Source organism: Lynx canadensis, chromosome A1, assembly GCF_007474595.2.
Source record: "Lynx canadensis isolate LIC74 chromosome A1, mLynCan4.pri.v2, whole genome shotgun sequence".
NCBI classification, from domain to species: Eukaryota; Metazoa; Chordata; class Mammalia; order Carnivora; family Felidae; genus Lynx; species Lynx canadensis.
Window position 1 is genome coordinate 90,811,426 of NC_044303.2, and position 25,312 is coordinate 90,836,737.

Here is a 25,312-nt window from a genome sequence, read left to right on the forward strand (position 1 = left end):
TTTTGTAATAAAATTAAATAATAATATATCGGGGGGGACTGGCTAGCTCAGTCAGTAAAGCATGTGACTCTTGGTCTTGGGGCTGTGAGTTCGAGCCTACATTGGGTGTAGAGATTACTCAAAAATAAAATCTTAAAAAAAAATAATAATAAAATTTAATTTATTTTTTATTTATTTTTTTTTTAATTTTTTTTTTTTTCAACGTTTATTTATTTTTGGGACAGAGAGAGACAGAGCATGAACGGGGAGGGGCAGAGAGAGAGGGAGACACAGAATCAGAAACAGGCTCCAGGCTCCGAGCCATCAGCCCAGAGCCCGACGCGGGGCTGGAACTCACGGACCGCGAGATCGTGACCTGGCTGAAGTCGGACGCCTAACCGACTGCGCCACCCAGGCGCCCCAATAAAATTTAATTTAAAAAGTACACTTTGGGGCACCAGAGATTCTGTGTCTCCCTCTCTCTGCCCCTTCCCCGCTCATGCTCTGTCTCTGTCTCTTAAAAATGAATAAATGTTAAAAATTAAAAAAAAAAAAGTACATTTTCAACTGCAAAAAACCCTCAACAATAGAAAGGAGAGAGGATTAATACTCAAAGTAGACATTAATGGATCAGAAAGCAAATAAAGCCCTCCTCCCAAAGCAGAAATAATCAAGAGTAAAAGATCAAATGTAAAAGCTGGTTCTTTGAGTTCAATATAGCAGACAAATCTCCACCAAATATGATCAAGATTTAGCAAGTGCACAACACTGCCAATGAGAAAAGTGAGATTTTAAGAAGCTTAAGAGAATACTCTCTTATAACCAATAGACCTGAATGAAATATATGACTTTTGGAAAAATATAAATTACTAAAAAATTGTCCTAAGGGGCACCTGGGTGACTCTTGATTTTGGCTCAGGTCATGGTCTCATGATTGTGAGATCAAGCCTCGTGTCTGGCTCTCACTCAGCGTGGAGCCTGCTTAGTATTCTCTCTCCCTCTCTCTCTCTCTCAAAAAAAGAAATGAATAAAAATAAAAATAAAAAAATGTCCTAAGACACTGGAAACCAATACATTGACCAAAAGCTAAATGAAAAAGTGGTCAAACAACTAAGGACCAAAAAACCCATAAAGCTGAAGAGATCATCCCAGTAAGTTCTTACAAACCTTCAGAGGAAAAAATCATTCCTGGTCTAATAAATAGTTGCAGGAATACAGAAAAGAACATTATCCAGCTTATTTTATGAGATTACATTCCGACACCACAAAGTGGCAAAGACAGTACAGTAAAGGAAAACTGAGAACAGTGTCACAAATACAGGGAAACACAAAATTTCCAAATAAACCACAGACATGTTGAATCTAGGAGGACACTAGAAGAGTAACACATGATGACCACTCCTGTAAACCCTGTTTACTTGAGGAATGCAGGGATAATATCACAAAAGGAAACCTATGAATGAATTCAGTTATATTTATGGGTTAAAAGCTAAGACATTTTAAAAGACACCAAAAAAAGGCACGTGATGGCACTGCATGCTCATTTATAAAATGCAAAATAAATTAGATTGGCACAGTACTTTTTGAACATGAGAAAAAGGATCCCTCAGACATCAGTAGCAAACATTCATGGTGACATATGAGAGGCACTGTGCTAAAGAACAAACCAGGGAAATGCATGGAAGTGTGGGATCATATATCATACACCTGAAACTAATGTAACACTGTACGTTAACAATACTGGAATTTAAAATAAAATTCCAGGGGCGCCTGAGTGGCCCAGTGGGTTGAGTGTCTGACTTCAGCTCAGGTCATGATCTCATGGCTTGTGAGTTAGAGCCCTGTGTCAGGCTCTGGGCTGACAGCTCAGAGCCTGGAGTCTGCTTCAGATTCTGTGTCTCCCTCTGTCTGCCCCTCCGCTGCTTGCACTCTGTCTCTCGCATTGTCTCAAAAATAAATAAACATTAAAAAAAATTTTTTTTAAATAAAATTCCACTGTGAGCACAGACTTACATATGGAAATGCTATTTAAGATTTTTAAAAAATATTTTCAGACAGAGCAAGAGCGCACAGTCAGGGGAAGGGCAGAGGGAGAGAGAGAATCCTAAGCAGGCTCCACTTGGTGAGGAGCCCGACTCTGGGCTCAATCTCATGACCTTGAGATCATGACCTGAGCTGAAATCAAGAGTCAGAGGTTTCACTGACTGAGCCATCCAGGAGCTCCAATGTTATTTAAAACTAAAAATGAATGAAGCAGGCTACTACTGTCATTTCAGAGGACTCTTTAAAGGTTCCCTCAGATTGTCTCTTAAATAATGGTAACCATAACAGTACAGAATTAAAAATAAAAAAAGAGGTGCCTGGGTGGCTCAGTTGGTTGGGCATCCAACTTCAGCTCAGGTCATGATCTTGCAGCTCGTGGGTTCGTGCCCTGCGTCGGGTTCTGTGTTGACAGCTCAGACCCTGGAGCCTGCTTTGGATTCTGTGTCTCCCTCTCTTTCTGCCCCTCCCCTGCTCACACTCTGTCTCTCAAAAATGAATAAACATTAAAAAAGTAAAAAATAAATAAAATAAAAATAGAAAAAGACCAGAACAGGATGCTTTATCATATCTATTATTTGATAAGAGTCACAATTGAGTTTTTATTTTGGAATCTAACAAAGTGATGTTCAAGTTCACATGGCAGAATGGACAGCCTGAACTATATCTGAAAAGGAAATAAACAAAGTAGGCAGGAGGTGAGCGACTAGAATGTAAAACATACTATGTGGCTCTGGTAAATTAAAGACTGTGTTACTGGCATAGGAATAGAGAGATTCAGACACTAGACCTCTGAGTCCAGAAATAAACTTCAGTAGATTTTGGATATTTCACTCATGATAAAGGTGAAATTCCAAATTAGCAGAAAAATATATTTACTACATGACATTGAGAAAACTGGTTTACTATTTGTAAAAGAAACCTAGACTCCCACTTCACACTATGTCAAAACAAATGACGCACGTTATTTAAATGTAAAAAAAAAACCAAACCAGTTTTTAAAAAATTACATTAATTTTTAGATGGGGACAATACCTTAGAAAGTATAAAGAAAAAGTCCATTAAATTTGATGGCACCAGCAGGGGTGCCTGGCTGGTTCAAGTTGTTAAAGCATGCAACTCTTGATCTCAGGGTCATGCATTTGAGCCCCATGTTGGGTGTAGAGATTACTTAAAAATAAAATCTTAAAAAAAAAATCAAATAAATTTGAATGCCAAAAAAAATTATTTTTTTCTTTGCAGAGAAAACCAGCTGTAAGAAACCAGCAAAAAATTTATAACAAAAATTCTGACAATTAATATCATTAATCTATAATAAAGGAGTGGGAAAAAATGGAAGACACACAAAAATGGGAAAAGGAATAGGGATGGGGAGTCACAAAAGCTGAACCACCAATGGCATATAAAGCATGCAAAAAATACTTGACCTCCTGAGTCCTCAAAAATATAAATTCGATGGGGTGCATGGCTGGCTCAGTTGGTAGAACATGTGACTCTTGATCTCAGGGTCGTGAGTTCAAGCCCCATGTTGGCCATGAAGCTTACATTTATTTATTTTTTACATGTATTTGTTTTTATGTATATTTAATACATTTTTAAGTCTATTTATTTATTGAGAGACAGAGAGACTGCAAGTGGGGTAGGGACAGAGAGAGAATGGGAGAATCTCAAGCAGGCTCCTTGCTGTCAGTGCAGAGCCTGATGTGGGGGGTTGAACTCACAAAACTGTGAGATCATAACATGAGCTGAAATCAAGAGTCAGCTGCTTAACTGACTGAACCACCCCAGTGCCCCTGAGCCTACTTTTAAAAATAAAAACATGTTGGAGCGCCTGGGTGGCTCAGGTCATGATTTCACGGTTCACAAGTTTTGAGCCCTGTGTCGGGCTCTGTGTTGACAGCTCAGAGCCTGGAGCCTGCTCTGGATTCTGTGTCTCCCTCTCTCTCTACCCAACCCCTGGCTCATGCTCTGTCTCTCTCTCCCTCTCAAAAATAAATAAACATTACAAAAATTTTTTTAAATAAAAAAAAAAAATAAAAAACATGTTTATAAAAAAAATGCAAATTTGAGATGAGCTGTTTTTGTCTATCAGACTGAAAAAAGACCAAGAAAGCCCACCATGACATCACAATACTCATGTAGAATGTTTACTGTGACACAGTAGTCCCAAAATTTATCCTAAGGAAATCAACAGACAATAGTACAAAGAGGTATGAGGATGTTTACAATACTGTTGTTGTAATATGGAATCAACCTAAGTTAATAAGGTACTGGTTAAATGAATTATGGCACATTCATAAAATGAATACAGGCATACCTCATTTTATGCTTTATTTGTACTTTGCTTAATTGTACTTTGCTTTATTTTGCTTTGTTGTACTTCGTGGACATTCCTTTTTTACAAATTGAAGGTATGTGGTAACCATGTGTTGGGCAAACCCATCAGCATCATTTTCCCAACAGCATTTGCTCACCTTGTGTCTGTGGTTCACATTTTGGTAATCATGTATTTCAAACTTTTCCTACTTTGTTATGATGATCTGTGATCAGTGACTATGACTTGTTGAAAGCTCAGATGATGGTTAGCATTTTTCAGCAATGAAATATTTAAATTTTTAAAAAAATATTTATTTACTTTTGAGAGAGAGAGAGAGACAGAACATGAGCAGGGAAGAAGTAGAGAGAGAGGGAGACACAGAATCCCAAGCAGGCTCCAGGCTCTGAGCTGTTTGTTTATTTTTGAGAGAGACAGAGACAGAATGCGAGTGGGTTAGGGGCAGAGAGAGAGGGAGACACAGAATACGAAGTAGGCTCCAGGCTCTCAGCTGTCAGCACAGAGCCTGACATGGGGCTTGAACCATGAGCCGTGAGATTGTGAGTTGAGCCAAAGTCGGATACTTAACTGACTAGGCACTCAGCAATGAAATATTTTAAAGTACGAACATTAATTTTTATTTAACTTATTATTTATTTACACATTTTTTTTTAGGTATGATGTTATCACATCACACACCTGATAGGTTATAGTATAGTGTAAACATAACTTGTATATGTACTGAGAAACCAAAAAACAAAACCAAAACCAAAAAACCCTCCATGACTCGCTTTATTGAGATACTCGCTTTACTGAAGAGGTCTGGAACTGAATTCATAGTATCTCTGAGGTGTGCTTGTACTGTGCAGCCATTTAAATAGTTTATATCTCGGGCGCCTGGGTGACTCAGTCAATTAAGTGTCCGACTCTTGATTTCGGCTCAGGTCACAATCTCATGGTTCATGGGTTCCAGCCTGGTGTTGGGCTCTGCTCTGTGTCAGTGCGGAGCCTGCTTGGAATTGTCTCTCCCTCCCTCTCTACCCCTACCCCACCATGCTCTCTCTCTCTCTCTCTCTCTCAAAATAAATAAACTTAAGAAAAAAAAAAAAAGATTTATATCTCAGGGCACCTGGGTGGCTCAGGGTTAAGCGTCGGACTCTTGATTTTGGCTCAGGTCATGATCTCACTGTGAGTTTGAGCCTCCTGTGGGGATTTGCACTGTCAATGCAGAGCCTGCTTGGGATTCTGTCTTTCCCTCTCTCTCTGCCCCCTTCTTGCCCACCCTCCTGTGCATGTGTGCACTGTCAAAATGAATAAAATAAGCTAAAAGTAAATAAATAAATGGTTTATATCTCTACTGACATTGAGAGCTATGTGGGACATAGTGTGAAATAAACAAAATTACAAAATGGTGTGTCTGGAATAATCATATTTTGGTTGAACAAAAGTCCAAATACCTTTAATGAAAGATATAAACATACACCCCCTATTCTTGTGCTGGAAGGATAGATATCAAAATGTAACACTGTATTACTCTCTGAATATGGGATTATGTGTGAAGTTTTGTTTCTTTTCAAATACTTGTCTGTATTTTTTGAAAAATTTTCAACATGCAAAAACAATAAAACTATTGGGGAAGAAAGGGGGGAGAGGTTATAAGAAAAAAAAACAAAACAAAAACAAGCTGACCTGGGTATGGAGGGATTAGAGGAAGCTTTAGATTCTTCAGATCCAAACTTGTGGCAGGAAGAAGGCTGGGCATTGGCCCAACCACAGCTACAGATGCCCTGAACAGGGGTGGAGGTCGGGATGGGTCGGGGTGTCTCTCCCCGTCACACATCTATTGTCACTGCCACCAGGAGCGTAGGGCTCAACCCTGGTCACCTGCTCCCATAAGGAAGAAAGCCTCCCAAGAGGGCTGTCTCACCCGTCAGGGCACTCTGATCTGTGCTGCCTGCTTTCATTTGCACCCCATTGTATCATCTCACTTCCCAAATCTCTCCTGACTCTACCTTCCTAGTCCCCATCCAACCTTTGGGACTTTGCTCACTGTTTTTGCTGTCTCCACTGTTGGCCCCTTCTAAACTTATGACCTGGATGGCTGCTAGATTGCTCTTTCTCAAAGCTGGGCCCAATCATTTCAGTACACTGCTTAAAAACCTCCAATGGCTTCCTTTTTTTTTTTTTTTTTTTTTAAGTTTATTTATTTATTTTGAGAAAGAGAGACAGAGACAGAGAATCCCAAGTAGGCTCCACACTGTCAGTGCAGAGCCTGACATGGGACTCGAACCCACGAACTGTGGAGATCGTGACTTGAGCCGAAATCAAGAGTCAAAATGCTTCACTGCGCTACCCAGGCAGCCCTCTGATGGCTTCCCAAGGTTCCAGACACAAAAGACAAACCCTTTCGCAGGACACCGATGGCCTGGAAACTGAGCCCAGCCTCTACCTTCATTTCATGTGCCTCTGTGCCTTGGCCCAGACTTCCCCTTCCCCGGGGGGCTTCCCCCTCTGCCCCAGCCTTCCAGTAGACACCCTCTACCATTTGCCCCTTTCTTCGGCTCAGCCCATGTCCTCAGATCTTATGGAAAATCCCTGGCCCAAAGAAGGCATTCCACTTAGAGCCAAGATTCCTATTTTACCTGAGAATCCAAGTCTTCTCCTTTTAAGCAGAGATTGGCATCGAGAACATTGAGTCCCACCAGCAGACCCACAATCACCATCCCTTCCTCTTCCATCATCAATGCCTCAGGCTCATAGAACTCACTGAAAGAGATTGACACAGCAGGGGGCTTCTTAGGAAGGGATGTTCACCACCCCATCTCCCTGACCTGCACCCCTTTTTATCTCCCAGCTGACAGCTGGGCTGCCGGCTTCACCAGAAGCCAGAAACTCCCTGGTGTCCATTTCCTCCTGCCCCCACCTGCTTCAAGTGCTGCTATTTCTTCTCTGGCCTCTCTTCTCTTCCTGTGGTTGAGAATGGGCTCCTCCCACCTCTAGTCTAAGGCTGACTCCTCCATCTGGACCCTGGACCCTGGTCCTTCTCACCTCCTCTTGGCTCCTCTGTTCCTGACCATCACTCTGCCCTTCCTTTCTCTGCTGGCTCCTTTTTCCACACTGTGAGGAACTATTTCTACACTCATGTTAGCCGGAAGCAGGTTTCCACAGCCCCCCACATCCAAGAATAAAACCCCTCCCTCTTCCCTGTGTCCCACGGAGCAACACTGGATGCTTTTACTTTCTTACCTCCCGAGTCACCTCAGCCATTCATAGTGGGGCCCCATCCCCTGTCTACTACTGCTCCTGGTCACCAGTGATGTGCTAGTTTACCAGCTGTGTGTGTGTGTGAGTGCATGAGAACTTATCATCTTAAGAATTAGTTCGTTAGGTCATAGGGATGAAAGGTCCAGCATAGGGAATACAGTCAATGGTGCTGTGGTAACTCTGCACGGCGACAGAGGGTAACTACACTTGTGGTGAGTACAGCATCATGGTGTAGACTTGTGGAATCACGATGTTGCACACCTGAAACTATGTAACGTGTGTCAACTATAAGTCAATTAAAAAAAAAGAAAGAATTAGTTCATTAGAACAAAATCTGTACCTCGAAGCTACTCAGTGTGACTTTACTCAAAGTGCAAAGTATGTGAAGTATTTGAAATCGCATTTATCATGTTAAAGATATAATCAATAATAAGCCATGACTTAAAATGTGGAAAATTTTGAGTGGCAGGCCATACTATAAAAGCTACTTCCAACTCAATTAGACAAAAAGATTAACTCTAGAGAGATTCTTCCCTTATAAATGCTCATGTTCTAGAGAAAATTCCTTTTATGAAGATATTTTTGTTTACATACATTTATATGTACATATTTTATCAATTTATATTTATATATTTATAAATATCAAAAAGGAACCAGTCTTGGGCACCTGGTGACTCAGTCAGTTAAGCATCCGACTCTTGAATTTCAGCTCAGGTCATGATCTCATGGTTTGTGAGATCAAGCCCCATGTTGGGCTCTGTGCTGACAGTGCGGAGCCTCCTTGGGACTCTCTCCCTCTCTCTCTCTGCCCCTCCCCTGCTCTCTCTCTTTATCTCAAAATAAATAAACATTAAAAAAAAAATGAACCAGTCATAAATTTCAGAGACAGCCAGTTAGTCATTACTGATATAAAATTTTACAAACTGGATATGGAATCCTAAGATAGGTAATATCTTGAAAAAAGCAGGATTTTATACTTTAAAGTTGTTCACTGCATCTGGTTTTAAAGTCATTTTTTCCCTGTTATCAACAAGTCAAATAAATAACATTTTGTTGAAGCTTAACCGAGTAGGCTGTCAGTTACCTAATCACAGGGATTTTGAAGAATGAGTTTCGAAATGACTTTTCAAAATGAAAAGTAAGTATGACTCTTCATTCAAAAGGACTTTCAGATACCCGTGCTTACAAACTGAAATACTCTTTTAAAACTAAGCCACAGGAAATTTATGATGAATAATAATTCAAATAAAAGCTGTGTATGTTGTATACTCGTTTCAATTCAAAACAATCTGCAGAACTATGTTCTAATTATTTACAGAGCGAAAGACAAGCAAAGATAGGAGGTAAAAAAATACCTTAAGAGATGTTTATTGTCTATAAGCACTTTCAGATAATCTGCCAGTTTCTTTTGCATGAGTGCAAGATAAAGCCATGCTCTGCCTCTTCCCACAGCTGTCCTAGAATTCAGAGAATCAAACTGTTAAGGTGTTAACACCAAAAACCCCTCAAACCCCACTTTAAAGAGATACACATATTCACACATGTACATGCACATCAACATGAACACAGAGAACACTGTAAGAATAGTGGCTTTGGGGGTTGGGTGGAACATACGGTCTGCGAAAGCCCAGAAAACAGCTCTTTGGGTACAGTTTGAATTTTGTATCATGGACATGTACTTTTTTTCTGGTTGGTTTTTTTTTTTTTTTTTTTTTTTGATGCAAAAAGATGATTTTATTAAAGCATGGGGACAGGACCCATGGGCAGGAAGAACTGCCTATTTTGACAAAAGAGTGAGAAAAAAACACTCTTAATCCTCAAAAATCTGATTTCTGGAACAAATACAATTAGGTAAACCTTTGCATATATTCATAAAATTTCACAGGGGGCCAGGAAATACCAGATTAGGTTTGTACGTCAGACATAGGTCATGATGTCATGATGTGTGGGTTTGAGCCCTGCATCGGGCTCTGCGCTGGCAGTATTGAGCCCACTTGGGATTCATTTTCTCTCTCTCTACCCCCCCCCCCACCCCGCCTCACTTGCTTTCTCTATCTCAAAATGAATAAAACTTAAAAAAAAAAAAAAGAAAAAATTCTGGGTGACAAATCATACTGCAAAAGATATTTTCATTTATTTATTTGTTTGTTTGTTTATTTACTTGGGGGGGAGGAGCAGAGTGAAGAGACAATCCTAAGCAGGCTCTATACCCAGTGTGGAGCCTGATGCGGGGCTCAGTCTCACAATTGTGAGATCATGACCTGAGGCCAAAATCAACACTCAGATGCTTAACCAACTGAGCCACCTAGGAGCTCTGATATTTTTTCTTTAAAAAAAATTTTTTTTTTTTTTTTTGAGAGAGAGAGAGGGCAGGGGAGGGGCAGAGAGGAGGAGAGAGAATCCCAAGCAGGCTCCCCACTGTGAGTGCAAAGCCCAATGTGGGGCTCAAACCCACAAACTGTGAGATCATGACCTGAGCTGAAATCAAGAATCAGATGCTTAACAGACTGAGCCACCCAGGTGCCCCACCCTGGTATTTTCATTTTAGACAGGGGAACTGAATTTTGGACAGATTCCTCTCCAGATGCAAAAATTCATCCTACAAGTTTCAAACAACCTTAAACAACCCCTTCCCCCCCAAAAAAACCCACTAGTCATAACTTCCAAAATAATACCAAAATTTTAGAACTTTCATTACTATTTAATGAAATAGTTAAAAAAAAAAAAAAGTCCTTTCCCATGCAGCCCCCTGTGAGGCTACTCCCGGAGGCATCAAGGAAAGGGAACTATTGTATATTTCCTCTTTGGCAGACAGGGTAGGATTTTGATACCTAAGCTTGTTTAGCAGCCAGAGTTAATAGGGGAACAGAGTAGTGGGTTTAGCTGACAGTGAGCTCTTTGTTAGCATAAGGCTTCAAAAATGCCTCCCATGCATAACTGGAAACAGAGGTCTGAGCGTAGGAGGACTGTTCTACTCCGACCTGAACACACTGGGACTTGGTCTAGCTGCTTCACTCCTGAGGGAGTAAGCTGGTCGGAAGGGGTGAGCAAACAGGACCACATAAGTATGAAGCAAAGCAGAAGACGAGGGAAGTGCATGACAGATCACCAAATACAGATTTGAAGGTTGTCATGTACAAAAGGCTTTCACCTTCTGTGGTACAAGCCCAGAGGATTGAACTAGGGACAGGGACAGAGGCTTAAATTTCGTCTTGATAAGAATGCATAGGGTTCTGTAGCAATGGAGGTCAATGGGCTTTAGAAGGTTCCAGAGTCCTGCAGACCTGTGTTCTCTTCCTGGCTCTACTACTCACTTGTCAACGGACCTTGGGCAGGTTACTTAGCTACTCAGTCTTAGTTTCTGTACTTATAAGTGGGGATTCCAACAGCTTTCCCAGAGGCTTGTTGAGAGGGATTAAATGAGATCCTGAAATGTCCTTAGCACAACTCCTGGCACATGGCAGGCCCTTAGTGAATGCTGGTTATTATCATTATCTCAAAATGGAACAGGCTAGGTCCTTGGGAGAAGCATCAGAGGCTGGACAGTCGTGTCCCCCTCTGGGAGACTGCAGGGTGCTCTTTTGTATCGGCCCAGGGATCTCTAGGTCCCTTTCTAATTCCAAATTTCATGATGATGCCTTGTTTGTATTCTGTCCAGTTTTTTATTTTGAGCCTATGCATGGGGAATCCTGAGGCAAACCCAGACATGGCAAATGATTTGTCAGTCTCACCTTTTCACAAATGTCTCATGTCCCAGAATCGAAAATCTGGCCCGAACTACACTATTCAGAAAGGCGCCCAGATGTATCTGAAGCACGGATTCCCAGGAGTGTAATGATGACTCCTTTTACTTCTGTAACCACTCCTCAGGTGACAACACCTTTTCTTTTTTAAAGTAATCGCTACACCCAACATGGCGCTTGAACTCAAGAGTTGCATGCTCTACTGAGCCAGCCAGGTGCCCCACCACATCTTTCAAACTACGTGACCTTGTGTGACAAGCAGGAATCTTTCAAACCCCATTTGAAAGATAAGGGAACTGAGGCTCAGGGAGGGGCAAATCTTGCTGAAGATCTTGAGGATTATGAGCATCAGGGCTGGAACTGAAGTTTAAGTAGAGTGTGGCTCATGCTACAATTTGTTCTGAATTAGAAAAAGTTTTATCAGCAAGTAGTTGAGAAATGGGTAAATACAAGGGTTTTTTTTGTTTTTGTTTTTGTTTTTAACATTAAGTCAGTGTAACTGGTTCTCACTCACTTTAATTCTGGCAGATTTCTGACACTGGTGGCTATATCTGATGCTTCTGGACAAAGTTTCTCCACCAGCTCCAAAGGACCAAAGAAAGATTTATTTTGGCCAATAAAACTCTTCTTGACTAAAAGGGAAAACAAAAGTGTTATTTATAAGAACAGGTTGCAAAATGTCTTCAGGTGTCCACTGTCTCTCTCCCAAAAGCCAAACAGACAATGCACGACTCTACTACTTAATCCTGATTTAGTCTCAGGGACTCAGATGCCAGGTAACAAACGAGCTCTCCCTTCCTCTGGTGACAAGGTTTCTCTGATATCCCGACTATGTTCTTACTCCAAGTATTTACTGCCCATGAAATAAAACAAGTATCTCATATCTGTATTGCTTGTAGAAAGCCTTCCCCTTTCTCCCTCCTACCTGATGTCAAAATCAATGCTCAAATTATCCCCACCGTCCCTCATCTGACCCGCTGCCAATAATCTTCTAATGGGTCTTCTTGCTCCCAATACGGTCGGCTCCCCACCCTTACAATCTGTTCAAACACGTGGAAGTTGTTTTAAAAATGTAAGTCAGGTCATGTTTTCCCTTGCTTAAAATCCTCCAGATACAGTTGGAATAAAATCCAACTCCTCATGTGACCTATAAAGGTCTACACCATCCAGCCTTCCCCCACCCCCCAATCTATTTCCCTGACCTCATCTCCCCGCACTCTCCCTCTGAGCCCTCTGGTATCTTCCTCAAAACAAGCTTGGTCTCACTCAAGACTTCTGCACCTGTTTTTTTCTCCCTCAGGAATGCTCTTGCCCCAAATCTCTGCACGGCTAACTCTCTTTTGGGTCTCAGCTCATAGTTCCCCAGCAAGGCCTTCCCCTCTCACTCTAGTAGAAACCCATGTTGCTTCCTTGAATTTGTAGCATTTTGTAATTAAGTTTGTTTCTGCCTTTACTGTCTGGTCCTCTAGAACTGTGCTGTCAGAGGTAGTCAGTGGCCACATGTGCTACTGAGCACTTGAAGTGTAGCCAGTGCAATCGAGATGTAAAACACAATGGGTTTTTAAGCCTTAGTATAAAAAAGAATAATATAAAAATCTCATTAATAAGGCTTTTAAATATTGTGTGTAAAAATCATATTTTGGATATACTGGGGACAAAAAGTATGTTCTTAAAATTAATTTCACCTGTTTATTTTCACTTTTTTTTTTTAAACGTGACTAGCAGAACAGTAAAAATTGCACATGTAGCTGACCTACCAGACAGTGCTGCTCTAAATGTCACTTATTGAGGGCAGGGACGCTTGTCGGTTTTGTACACTGCTGTTATCCCAAGCACCAAGAACAATGTTTGGCACTGATGAATGCCTGCTGAGCAAACAGCTAGCCCGAATTTCCACGCCCCCGAACGCCCCCCCTCAGGCTCACCTTTCAGCCCGTGTTTGAGGCAGTGCTCCATCACTACAAAGAATTGCTGCAAGGGGGCATGGTCCGCATCCAGGCTGCGGCCCAGGCTCAGGGCAGACTGGAGCAAGACTTTGACGCTGAGTTTCATCATGTGCATCAAGTTGGCACGCTCCTCCATCATCTGGCACTTGGAAGCTGTTGGGGCACAAACAGGGACAGCTTCGTTAGTGGGCTGAGTGTGTTCCCGGGTGAGGACTTTAGATGCAGGGCAATGGATGGAAGATCGTCCAGGCGGGGCCAGGAAATCCGTTCTGAGCACGGACGTGCGGGAGGACGGATAACTGGGTTTCGCAGTCAAACGGCCTCTGATCCCTGGAGGTCATAGATGCACCCGGGAAGCCTAAGCCGCGGGTCAGTTTCCCGAGACCTTTCCCAGGCGGCTCCGCGCGTTGCTAAGGCGACCGTCCTACTAAGACTTGCCGAGATTGGCCTTTCCCACACCCAGTATTCCATTTTTGACCAATGGAAGGGGGCAAACTCCAGGAAGCCCCGCCCCAAGATAGAAGGCGAGCTGGGGGGGGGGGGGGGGAAGCGTTCCGCCCCTGAACACTCCAATTGGACGAGCCCAGCTAGAGGCCACGCCCACGAAGCTCACGGGCGCCATTTTGCATCCTCTGCCAGAGTTCCCCTCGTCTTCAGCCTGTTCAGAAGGCCAACTGAACCGGCTCTTTTCTCCCATGGTGTCAGCCCAAGTGTCTTCGGGGAGGCCTCTGCCCCTCAGTTCCAGACTCAAATTCTCGTTGTTGCCCGTCAACTGTTGCCCACAGCTACTGGACAATTACGAGTTTTACATTTGTGGGTAAAACCGTTAGAATCAAAAGAACTGCTACGTTTCCATTTCAGCTCCATTAACGTCGCTTTGTTTTGAGAGTAAAAAAAGGTTTGTCGGCTGTATCAGATATCCATGACAAATGTTTACCAGGTGTCCCCCTAATACCCAGGAACCTGTCATCCTGGAAATTAAAAATGTAGACTCCATGCTATTAACCGAGTCCTGGCAGAAAAAACAGAGCCGCGCGCGTCCCTCCTCACCCACGCCAACATTTAGTCTTAAATATTTGACAACTGGATGGGCGAGGGAGTCGTATTGTTTTAGTTTGCAGCTGTTGATTACCAATGAGGTTAAGTAGCTTTTCATGTTTATCCTCTCCTAGTATTCTGTGAATTGCCTGCTAAATCTTTTACGTTTCTCCCTGAACTGTCTTATTGATCTGTATAAATTAATAGTGATATTAATCTTTTATAGCTGTTTTATTTCACGGTCATTAATATGAACATAAAGATAGCTAAAAGAGCACATCATGTATAGCTTAAATTGAAAAGAACTACATAATGAATTATGACCGTGAATTACTTTCAGAGAATCCTATGTATTATATTTATAAATTCGAAAACTTTAATGAACTGGATGATTGGCAAAGGAAATAAAAATTGTAAAACCTCATTAAGAGGAGGGAAGAACCCTGAGTGGAGCAATAAACATAGAAGCAATTTGTAAAGATTTACTGCTGAAGAAGGTACCACGCCCAGTTCTGTAAACCACACTGGTCTTCTAATCACAATACATATCCAGGATTCCTGCGCAGGGCTACGCAAGCCCAGGAGCTTGAAGGAAATCCGTTTCCAGCTCAAGTGTGACAGTTCCACAGGACAACCTGATTTGAAAGAGGGCTTCAAATACCTCCGTTCTGATCTTAGTACTTTCTAATTGAAGTTCTTTCCAGCTTATGTTACCTCTGGCAGAAGGCTGCGTTCAGAAACCACCCCCTCAGGCAATAAGGACTGCCCTGAGCCAGCAAGACCCCACGTGACTGACTCGAAGACCAGGATAGACTTGACCTTTACTGTCCACCTGTCTGTACTCACCGGCCTTTGTCCCACATTTTCCTTACACAAATCTGTATTTTCAGCACTTTGTAAATCGCTTTTGAAAGGCTAGTCCACTGTCTTCCCGGTGTTGGCCTCATGGAAATAAATTCCTTTCTGCTTCACCACCCATTGTCTCTCGGCCTTTGGATTTTGTCAGTGGTGAGTGGCCGAACCTGGTGTGTTTTGAAACCCCGGAGGCCAGTGCTCTTGAACCTCTGTGCCCTGGATACAGATTCCCTCCCTATCCCACATCTTCCTTTTTATGCATTGACCTGGGGTCCACAAAGTCCCACACACCAAATGGAGGTGAAGCCTTCTTTGATAATTCATCAAATCACCCAAAACATGAAGAGCTTCCAAACTCTCATTGCTTTATTGTACTTAGTTAAGGAAACCTAGTCTTGGGGGAGAGGGAAGGTCTCTAGCTCTCTAATGGGTATCCCAAATTTAGAAAGTTATAAATTTTCCCCTACAAATACATGTAATTATTCTCATCCAGTCTCAATACTCCTCCCTAGGATATACCATTAACTTGATGGACATGTGCCATAAATTAAATAGGCCAAAACTAGCTCCATGTTTTCAATGAAACTGGATTTGAAGTACACATAAACTATGTCTTTTTGTCAAAAAATGTTGTATTAGCAAAGCTGTAATGAAATAAGCAACACCTAGGTGTCCCCAACTGTTTTGAGTGTTGTGGTCTAAACATGTAACTAAATGAAAGAATTACAAGTATAATTTTCACTTGATAAGTCTTAGTAAAGCCTTAAAAATGTGTTTTTATTTTTTAAAATTTATTTATTTTGAGAGAGGCAGAGACTGCACAAGTGGGGGAGGGTCAGAGACAGAGGGAAGACTGAGAATCCCAAGCAGGCTCTACACTGTCGGCGCCGAGCGACTGTCAGGCTCAAACTCACTAAACCATGAGATTATGACCTGAGCTGAACCCAAGAGTCAGCTGCTTAACCGACCCAGGCACCGCAAGCCTTTAAAAAAAAAAAAAGTTTACTTATTTTTGAGAGAGAGTGAGATGGGGATGGGCAGAGAGAGAAGGAGACCGAGGTCTAGGAAGCAGGGTCTGCACTGACAGTTTGAGCCTGATGTGGGGCTCAGACTCACAAACCATGAGATCATGACCTAAGCTGAAGTGGGATGCTTAACTAAGCCACCCAGGCACCCCTTGGTAAAAACTTTTTTGGGGGGAACCTTTTTTTGGTAACTGATCAGTCTCCTTTATTCTATATCATCCTATTAGAGTTTTATTATTTTTACACAGGCACTGTGAAATGCTTAAGATATAGATTACTAAATAAAAAAATTAAAAAGAGATCTCAGTACAGAAAATACATTTAATAAATTAAAGTAAAAACCAAAGATCTGGGGAGATCCAAGAGAGCAAAACAAGCTTTAACCAAAAACGTCTGGAAATACCCAAGGAACTAGTCTTTTGACCCATATTCTCTTGGCTTCCAGTGACCATATTTAATAATAAGCACATCAGCCAAAAAAGGGCAACAAATAGTTTAATGGTTTAAAAGATAAGCAAATGTATACTTATTTTGTACTGTACCAAGTGCTACTTTCAATAGATCCATTAAAATAAATATGTGAGAAATGTTAATAAAAGTGATGGTTGCTCAATCCAAATTAATGTTAGATATACAGTTTATAGCATTTTATTACTGCTAGTGTTTTAAATCTGTATGGACAAATTCAAGTACTTCAGTTGTTTCTTACACTTTTTAGAAAACCTACCACAGTTTCAAATGCTTTTCAGCGTAAGTAGCTTAAGAAATATTATAAATAATTGTTCGAATGTTAACTAGGTGCTATGGTCCTAAAACAGGCCACTTCCAAAAAGTCTAATAATTATGGATTATCATAGTAAGGAACTTTTTGAGAAACTTCTTTAATATGGCTGAGTTGCGTCCTTTGCAATTCAGGTGATTTTCCTTTGCTTTGAACAAAAAGTAACAAAAAAATAATTTTTGACAATAGATCAGTGTGATTTGGGGCACATAACTTGGAAGGAATTAAAAAACTTGACAACATTACTATGACAAGATTATTCATTTCTATTTCTTTTTATATGAACCAGGCTTCTCAGGGATCACATCTATAAAAGACCAAAACACAGGAATAAAACTGATGCTGAATCCTATCATATTTTATCAGTAAATGACATATTTTCATCTACAGATACATGCTAATGCAAAAAACCAAACCAGCTCATTTAGAGAATAACAAGAAATTATATCCTTTTGTCAACTTAGCATTTCTAATTATTTTAATGGTAATTCATTCCAGAAGAAAAATATTTTATACACTTAGAGCTTTAGTCACAAGAAAAGTTTACTGAATTTTAATTCATTTACATTTGTTTCTGAAATGTATGATAGAATGAACAATAACATTTTAAAAAACATATGGAAGTGGATGGGGCACCTGGGTGGCTCAGGTGGTTTAGTGCCCAACTCTTGATTTTGGCTCATGTCATGATCTCATCTGAGATTGAGCCCCACAGATGGGGCTCTGTCAGTGCAGATTCTCTCTCTCCCTCCCTCTCTCTCTCTCTCTCTGCCCCTCCCCTGTTCACACATTCTCTCTAGATAGATAGATAAATAAATAAATAAATATTAAATAAACAAACATTAAAAAATATATATATATGGATGGGACACCTGGGTGGCTCAGTCTGTCAAGCATCTGACTTCCAGTTCAGGTCATGATCTCATGGCTTGTGGGTTTGAGCCCCATGTTGGGCTCTGTGCTGACAGCTCAGAGCCTGGATCCTGCCTCAGATTCTGTGTGTGTGTCTCTCTTTCTCTCTCTGCCCCTCCCCTGTTTGTGCTCTGTCTCTCTCTCTCTCTCTCAAAAATAAATAGACGTTAAAAAAAAAAAAACACATGGAAGTGAAATGGAAATTCAAGTTCAAGGAATAAAGGGACAATGTACAGTTTTCAGGGGTGCCTGGCTGGCTCAGTCACTAGAGCATGCAACTCTTTTCTTTTTTTAATTAATTTTGAGAGAGACAGAATGAGAGCAGGGGAAGGGCTGAGAGAGGAGAGAGGGAGAATCCGAAGCAGGTACCAAGGCCAGTGCACAGAGTCCAATGAGGGGCTTGAACCCACAAAACCATGAGATCATTACCTGAGCCAAGATCAAGAGTCGCCGCTTAATCCACTGAGCCACCCAGGCACAAGAGCAATGCAACTCTTGATCTCAGGGTTGTGAGTTCAAGCCCCATGTTGGGTGTAGAGATTACTTAAAAATAAAAAACTTTAAAAAAATGTAAAGTTTTCAAATAACTTATTTATTTTTAAGATGGACAGTAGTGCTTATCAAATCATTTAGATATTTACATACCACTTAAAGAATGATGTAACACTTTTATTTTAAAAAGCAAGTACTTAACAATAAGCCAGAAAACATATTACAAACTTTAAAATTATGATGAAGAATTTTATATGTTAGCTTTAAAAGCTGAAGATTTTTTTGGGGGGGGCGGTCATGTGAGAAAAACATGTGAAGACTAGTGTTTTAGGTGATATGAGCTGGAACCCTGTCACCGTTCCTGGGTACATGGCTGGGTCCCATCCATTGTTCTCTTCATTATTCACCTGTTTCCATTTGTGCTCAAGTCAGAGAGCTAGGCAAAATGTGAAGTGGATCTTTTCTTCCTTTTTAAAATGTTTATTTTTTATAGAGAGCACGAATGGGGAAGGGGCAGAGAGAGAGGGGGGCAGAGGATCTGAAGCAGGCACTGCGCTGACAGCAACGAGCCCAATGTGGGGCTCAAACTCACGAACCGTGAGAACCTGAGCCACCAGGCGCCCCTTTGAGCCATTCCATCTCTCAATTTTAATAGCTTTGTGACTCTAGCCAAGCTGGTCACATCTCTCTAAGCTGCATTAATAATAGTTCAGCACATCAGCACAACACATGGAACATCACAAAGTTCTACACTTCCTGAATTGCCAAATAAGTGGTGTGTTCAGGGATCCTGAGCTTGACTCCTGCACAGGGGCCAGGCCTGGAATAGAAACGAGTGCAGCTCTGGGAATATGAGCTGGAGGGAACCTGTGGCCCAACCTCCAGAGGCAGCTGGAGATGTTTGTTTTTTTTTTAATTTTTAAATTTTTTAAAATGTTTATTTATTTTTGAGAGAGACAGAGACAGAATGCGAGTGGGTTAGGGGCAGAGAGAGAGGGAGACACAGAATCCGAAGCAGGCTCCAGGCTCTGAGCTGTCAGCACAGAGCCCGACACGGGGCTCAAACTCACAAGCTGTGAGATCACGACCTGAGCCGAAGTCGGAGGTTCAACTGACTGAGCCACCCAGGCACCCCTGGAGATCTGGATTTTTATGTAAAGCCTGCAAATTGACTAAAAAATCTTTTTGTGTGTTTTAATACCTTTATGCTATGCGGCATGAAAAAAAAAAGCAACTTCCAGACACAAATGGCTCAAATGGCTGGCACCTTGTTGTAACTTTTGGTGTAGAGAGTAAGGACTCAGAACGGGGAGTGGGCTGTTTCGGGTTTTTTGTTGTTGGCCTCTAAGTTATAGAGAAGTGAGTAGATGCTTTATAAATTTGAGTTCCGGGTAGCCCTTTGGTGTCTTGAAAGATCTTATAATGCAGTGTGATGAGGAAGAAAACTTTGACACTTTCCCAACTGTCAGGAATTTTCACTCAGCATCTCAAGGGCTAACCTGAGTTCAGCAATGTGGAGTAGAAAAAGTTACTGTGCTTCATTCTAGAAGGAGTGGTACCAGTTGTGGAGGGCCATTTTGACACGTGGAAAATAAAACTGCCCATGGAAGAGAACAGACAAAGGCATAATACGTACCACCTGCCCGGTGGCAAATATGTATGTAAATAATTATAAGATTTTGAAAGAGCGCCCTCTTTATTGGGTACCCACATGCAAGCCATTGTGCTGGACACGTTAACTCTTAGGAACATGCATACTTTGTCACCCGTCCATTAGGAGAAGGCATTACTTGAACAAGCAAGATGAAGAACCTGGCGTGTGTCCTGTGGTTTGTGAGAAAACTGTGTGGGGAGATGAAAGCATGCATGACCACTCACTGAAAGATACGACAGGACTGGGGACAGTTCCTGTGCAGGAGGACATACTCTATCTACACTGAATGATCTTTTGCACGGTTTGATTTCTTTTGTATCACCTGCACTTATTACTTAAAACAACAAAGAACCGGGGGCACGTGGGTGGCTCAGTCGGTTGAGTCTGACTTTGGTTCGGGTCATAATCTCACAGTTCGTGGGTTCAAGGCCTGCATCAGGCTCACTGCTGTCAGCGTGGAACCTGCTTTGGATTCTTTGTCCCACTTTCTCTCTGCCCCTCCCCGACTCACACTTTCTCAAAAATAAACATTTATTTTTTTAAATGTTATTTTATTTTTGAGAGAGAGAAAGAGTGCAAGAAGCAGGGGAGGGGCAGAGAGAGAAGGGGACAGAAGATCTAAAGCAGGCTCTGTGCTGACAGCAAAGAGCCCAACATGGGGCTCGAACTCATGGGGACAGTGAGATCATGACCTGAGCCGAAGTTGGGTGCTAAACCGACTAGGCCACAAAAATAACTGCCTCTCAAAAATAAACATTAAAAAAACAACAACAAAGAACTGAAACAAGACAACTACACGATCACTATGGCATTCTGTGCTAACAGGCCCCACATGGGATAACACTGTAAAACAAGTATTTGAAGCATTCTGCAATAATCCACATTTGCCTTTAACCTAGATCATCAAAAAAATTTTTCCCTGGCAGGAGTGCTGCTCACATTCAATTTCTGCTCCTTTGCTGTTCCTCTGAAAAAGCTCTGCCCTCACTGCTTGTGGAAACACATCAAAGAAAGAAAAAGAGATGAATGAGGTGGCCCTTGCCTGGCCCTGGCTGAAGGGGTGGCCATGGTTTTGTCCTGACCTGCTTTTCTGAAGCCTCTGCAGAGCCTGCTGCTCAGTGTCCATTTCCTTTTCCCTACCCTCACTCCTGTCCTATCTGATGGCTGCAAATTCTATTACATCCGGGACTGGCCACTCAGTTCCCCACGCTGCAGCCCTTGGTAAGCCATGTTCCCAACTGGTGCCAGAGCTAAGTGGCTGGCAGTTACTTATTTAATATTTTCTTTAATGTGGCTATTTAAAAAAAAAAATCCACGTATACCATGGCATTTTGCTTATAAAGGCATTGAGGCATTTAAGTGTTGTGACTAAGAGCATGGTTCAAGACTTGGTTCAAGTCCTGGTCTGTCACTTTGAAGTTAAATAGGTCAAGTGACTTCTCTTTTATTCAGTTTCCCTCTTTATAACGGGGACAATCACATGGGGCCAGCTACACAGGTGGAAGTATGGAAGTCAATCTCCCCTTCCTGCGGTCCTAAGGGATTGCAATTTCCTGCAGAGATGAAGTCGGTATCTGGTTGGGTGGGCAAGAGGCCCCTCAGTCCTGCCCTGAGATACGGAGGGCACAACCCCAACCCTCCCTGGACCAGCAGTAGTCATGGAGTGGGGTCAGGGAGGGGTAGGAAGAAGCCCCAGAGCAGCCTGAGTGGGCTATGGTGGCTAAGAACCTGTCCCAGGGAGGCTGGGGGACCACACACGAGCCCGGCTCCAAGGCCCCTACATACTTCTTTGTTCCAACGTACTTCACTTAACAAAACACACGAAGATGTTAAGAATTTAAAGTACGGGGCACTTCTGAGTAGCTGGATGACCACAATGATCAAAGTCTGCATTAATGCACACCAGGAAGTCAGTCCTGCTATCACCTAGGGTCTTTATGCAAGTTAAATGAATGAACACAAGTACAGATCTAAGACCTGGCATCTACAAAGCACAATATAAGTGTTGGCTATTATTGATAACACTACTATGGATTGAAAACAAGTATTTTTCGGGGCGCCTGGGTGGCGCAGTCGGTTAAGCGTCCGACTTCAACCAGGTCACGATCTCGCGGTCCGGGAGTTCGAGCCCCGCGTCAGGCTCTGGGCTGATGGCTCAGAGCCTGGAGCCTGTTTCCGATTCTGTGTCTCCCTCTCTCTCTCTGCCCCTCCCCCATTCATGCTCTGTCTCTCTCTGTCCCAAAAATAAATAAACATTGAAAAAAAAATTAAAAAAAAAACAAACAAACAAAACAAGTATTTTTCAAATATGCATTTGTTCAACAAGTATTTATTATTATTCTGTGCTACATGCTATTTTAGGCACTGGTACATTTTATTTATCAGTGAACAGCAGACATTTTATTATTTGCTTGCTATGTGATCTCAGATGCCTCCAGAACACCTCATGCCTTGACTTTAGGGACTAACCGCCAATGGCTGGGTATACAATCAAACAGTCACAGGTGTGGAGCGCCTGGGTGGCTTAGTCAGTTGAGTGTCGGACTTCGGCTCATGCCATGATCTCATGGTTTGTGAGTTTGAGCCCCGCATCGGGCACACTGCTGCTAACACAGAGCCCTCTTCAGATCCTCTGTCCCCCTCTCTCTCTGCCCTTGCCCTGCTCGAGTGCTGTCTCTCTCTCTCTCAAAAATGAACATTAAAAGGACACAAACCCAAGGTGTGTGCAAAGGTAGTGAGCTAGTGGGAACTAGATTGTTGAACAGGCTCCCTCATTACCTTCTAGTCCTACTTTCCCTTGCAAGAATCTCAAAAAAAGTCAGTTTTTAAACTTTACTCCTCAATCTTTCTTAACTAGTGAAATTCTCACAATTCACTATGTTGGTGTCAGTGATGACTTCTACAGCACATTTACCGATAGACAGGAGGGAATCAAGAAACTTCAAAGGCACATCATTAGGATTCTTAGCAGTACCGTCCTTGGTCAACTGCCCCACAGCACTTTCTATGAAGATGGAACTGAAGTTTTAATTTTAATTTAACATTTAAACATCACATGTGTGTAGTGGTTACTTTGTTGGTTAGCACGGCTCTAAATACTTGGCTTTATAGGGCTTCCCAAGTCACACCCTTAAATGATATTAATGATATTATGATATAATCATTTAGTATTTTCATTCATCTAACATGCTCAAAGTCTACTCCAGATAATAAGGGCTGAAAAGGACTATAACAGGTCACTGGGTGAATCAAAAAATCCCTACTGCACACTCTGGGAAATGGGGTGATTTGTGTCCATCACAAAGCGAGTTGACGACTAGGCTCGAAGGGAACTATCGCCTCCTGACTTCCTCCTGGGAGCTTTGACTCCCGAGTGAGTCGGGATGCGCGGTCACACCCAGAGGCGTGAGCCGGGCAGGCTTTTCGAGGTTTACAGCAGACAGCAGAACTGGATTCAGTTCTCAAGTACTTTTAAAATACAGACTACCTTAAACTCGTACATTTTGTTGAAGTCCACCAACGAGAGTAAGGAGGTTGTCTGGGGGAATACAATTAGAAGAGTCTCGTTAGGGGAGTAGCCCAATCTCAGACCATCCAAATCCGCGTTATCTATTTTGATTTGGCTTGCACGGTATAAAGAAAACAGACGAGCAGTTGGGCGTGCTAACAGGTTGGTTGTGAACAACTCGTCTAACAGGCTAAGTAGGTTAACTCCCTCGCCAGCCCGGCTCCACGGCCAGCCACCTGTCCCGCGGGCGCGCGCGGGGCGCGCCCCTCCGCAGCCTACCTGCGCGCGCCGCGCCGTCCGCGCCTCCGTCCGCGCCTCCCAGTCCCGCGGCCGCGCGCAGCGCGCTCCCGCAGCTTGCCGACAGGTTGCCGGTGGCCTTCCGCGCCAGGGTCAGGATGGGCGCCGACCAGCCCTCCGGCCCCACCCGCGGCTTGGCCGCGCTCCGCAGCTCGCTAGGGCTAGGCAGCTGGCTTCGGTCCACAATCTCGAACTCTTCTCCCGGCTCCGGTCCCGGCGCCTGCTCCGGTTCCCGCCCCGCCAGGCAGCCACTTTCCCCGTCGGCCATCTTAGCTGAATCACGTGGCCGCGACGGGCGGAGGACTCGGCGCGGGCGGATGCGCGGGCGGGTACTCTTCAGCCAACTCTGCCTCCTCGGTTTTGGTTTTTTTTTTTTTTTCCGTTCGCGAAGTTCTTCTTCCTCTTCACTGCCCCCCTTTCCCTTCTTTAACATTAAAACGGATCAGGAGAGTACAAATCATAACATAGAAGCACCCCTATTCCCACCAGTCGGGAGGACTTGTGTCCAAAAAATTACTCTGATGTTTTCTCCCCTAACTGGGGTGCCCCCAGCTGGCATAGAACACAGCCCCCATGGCTTTGGGTTTCTTTGTGACACTATTTCCTCTTTTTAATTTTCATTTCATGATTTATTTTTTCCACTTCGTCACTTTTCTGCAGCACTCTTTAGAACAAACCCTAGGAGGACGGGGTAAGGAAACGGACAGACAAGGCAGGAAATCAGGATTTTTATTTAAAGAGCCCCAAAACTATAAATGACGGGTTGGCAGGACTGGGAATCAGAAGGTCCAGATTCTATTAATTAGTTAACTGGGGGTAATAAGAGAACCTGCCTGATTGTTAAATAAGATTTTGCAGAGGGGAGCACATGGCAGACGTTATCAGTTAATGACCAGTGTTAGCCAACTGTGTGGCTTGGGCAACACATTACCCCCTCGCAGGAAATCACTCCCAGTCTGTTTCTTCACTTGGAAAAGAAGGGAATTTCACTAAATAGGAACATTTCATTAGCATTTGACACTCTTTGCAAAGTGCCACACATGGGCCTTATCAAACTAGGAGAACCCTGTGTTTGGTTCCCAGAGCGTTTAAATCTTAAATTAAAAAAAAAAAAAAAATGAAGTTGGGGGCCTGGGTGGCACAGTCGATTGAGCGACCGACTTTGGCTTAGGTCATGGTCTCACTGTTCCTGAGTTCCAGCCCTGCATCACTCTCCCTGCTGTCAGTGCAGAGTCTGCTTCTGATCCCCTGTCTCCCTCTCTGTCTGCCCCTCTTCAGCTCATGCTCTCTTAAAAATGAAAAAGCATTTAAAAAAAATACAAAGTTGTTGCAGATATTTAGAAATTAAAAGATTTGGCATAGGAGCGCCTGGGTGGCTCAGTCGGTTAAGCAACCGACTTCGGCTCAGGTCATGATCTGACAGTTCGTGAGTTTGAGCCCCGTGTCGGGCTCTGTGCTGACAGC

The 25,312-nt window shown here is 42.8% G+C and overlaps 1 protein-coding gene across 2 annotated transcripts in view; it reads right to left on the reverse strand.

The window, feature by feature from the left end:
* Positions 1-24,133, reverse strand: part of RUFY1 (RUN and FYVE domain containing 1) — a 59,786-nt gene extending 35,653 nt beyond the window's left edge. For both annotated transcript variants that reach the window (XM_030316167.1, XM_030316159.1), the window contains exons 1-5: positions 23,831-24,133; positions 13,266-13,439; positions 11,855-11,972; positions 8,953-9,054; positions 6,976-7,099 (exon numbers count right to left, since the gene is read on the reverse strand). In XM_030316167.1, coding sequence (XP_030172027.1) covers positions 6,976-7,099; positions 8,953-9,054; positions 11,855-11,972; positions 13,266-13,439; positions 23,831-24,116 — 804 coding nt within the window. In that variant the 5' untranslated portion in view covers positions 24,117-24,133. The remainder of the gene's footprint in view (positions 1-6,975; positions 7,100-8,952; positions 9,055-11,854; positions 11,973-13,265; positions 13,440-23,830) is intronic.
* Between the last annotated feature and the right edge of the window lie 1,179 nt (positions 24,134-25,312).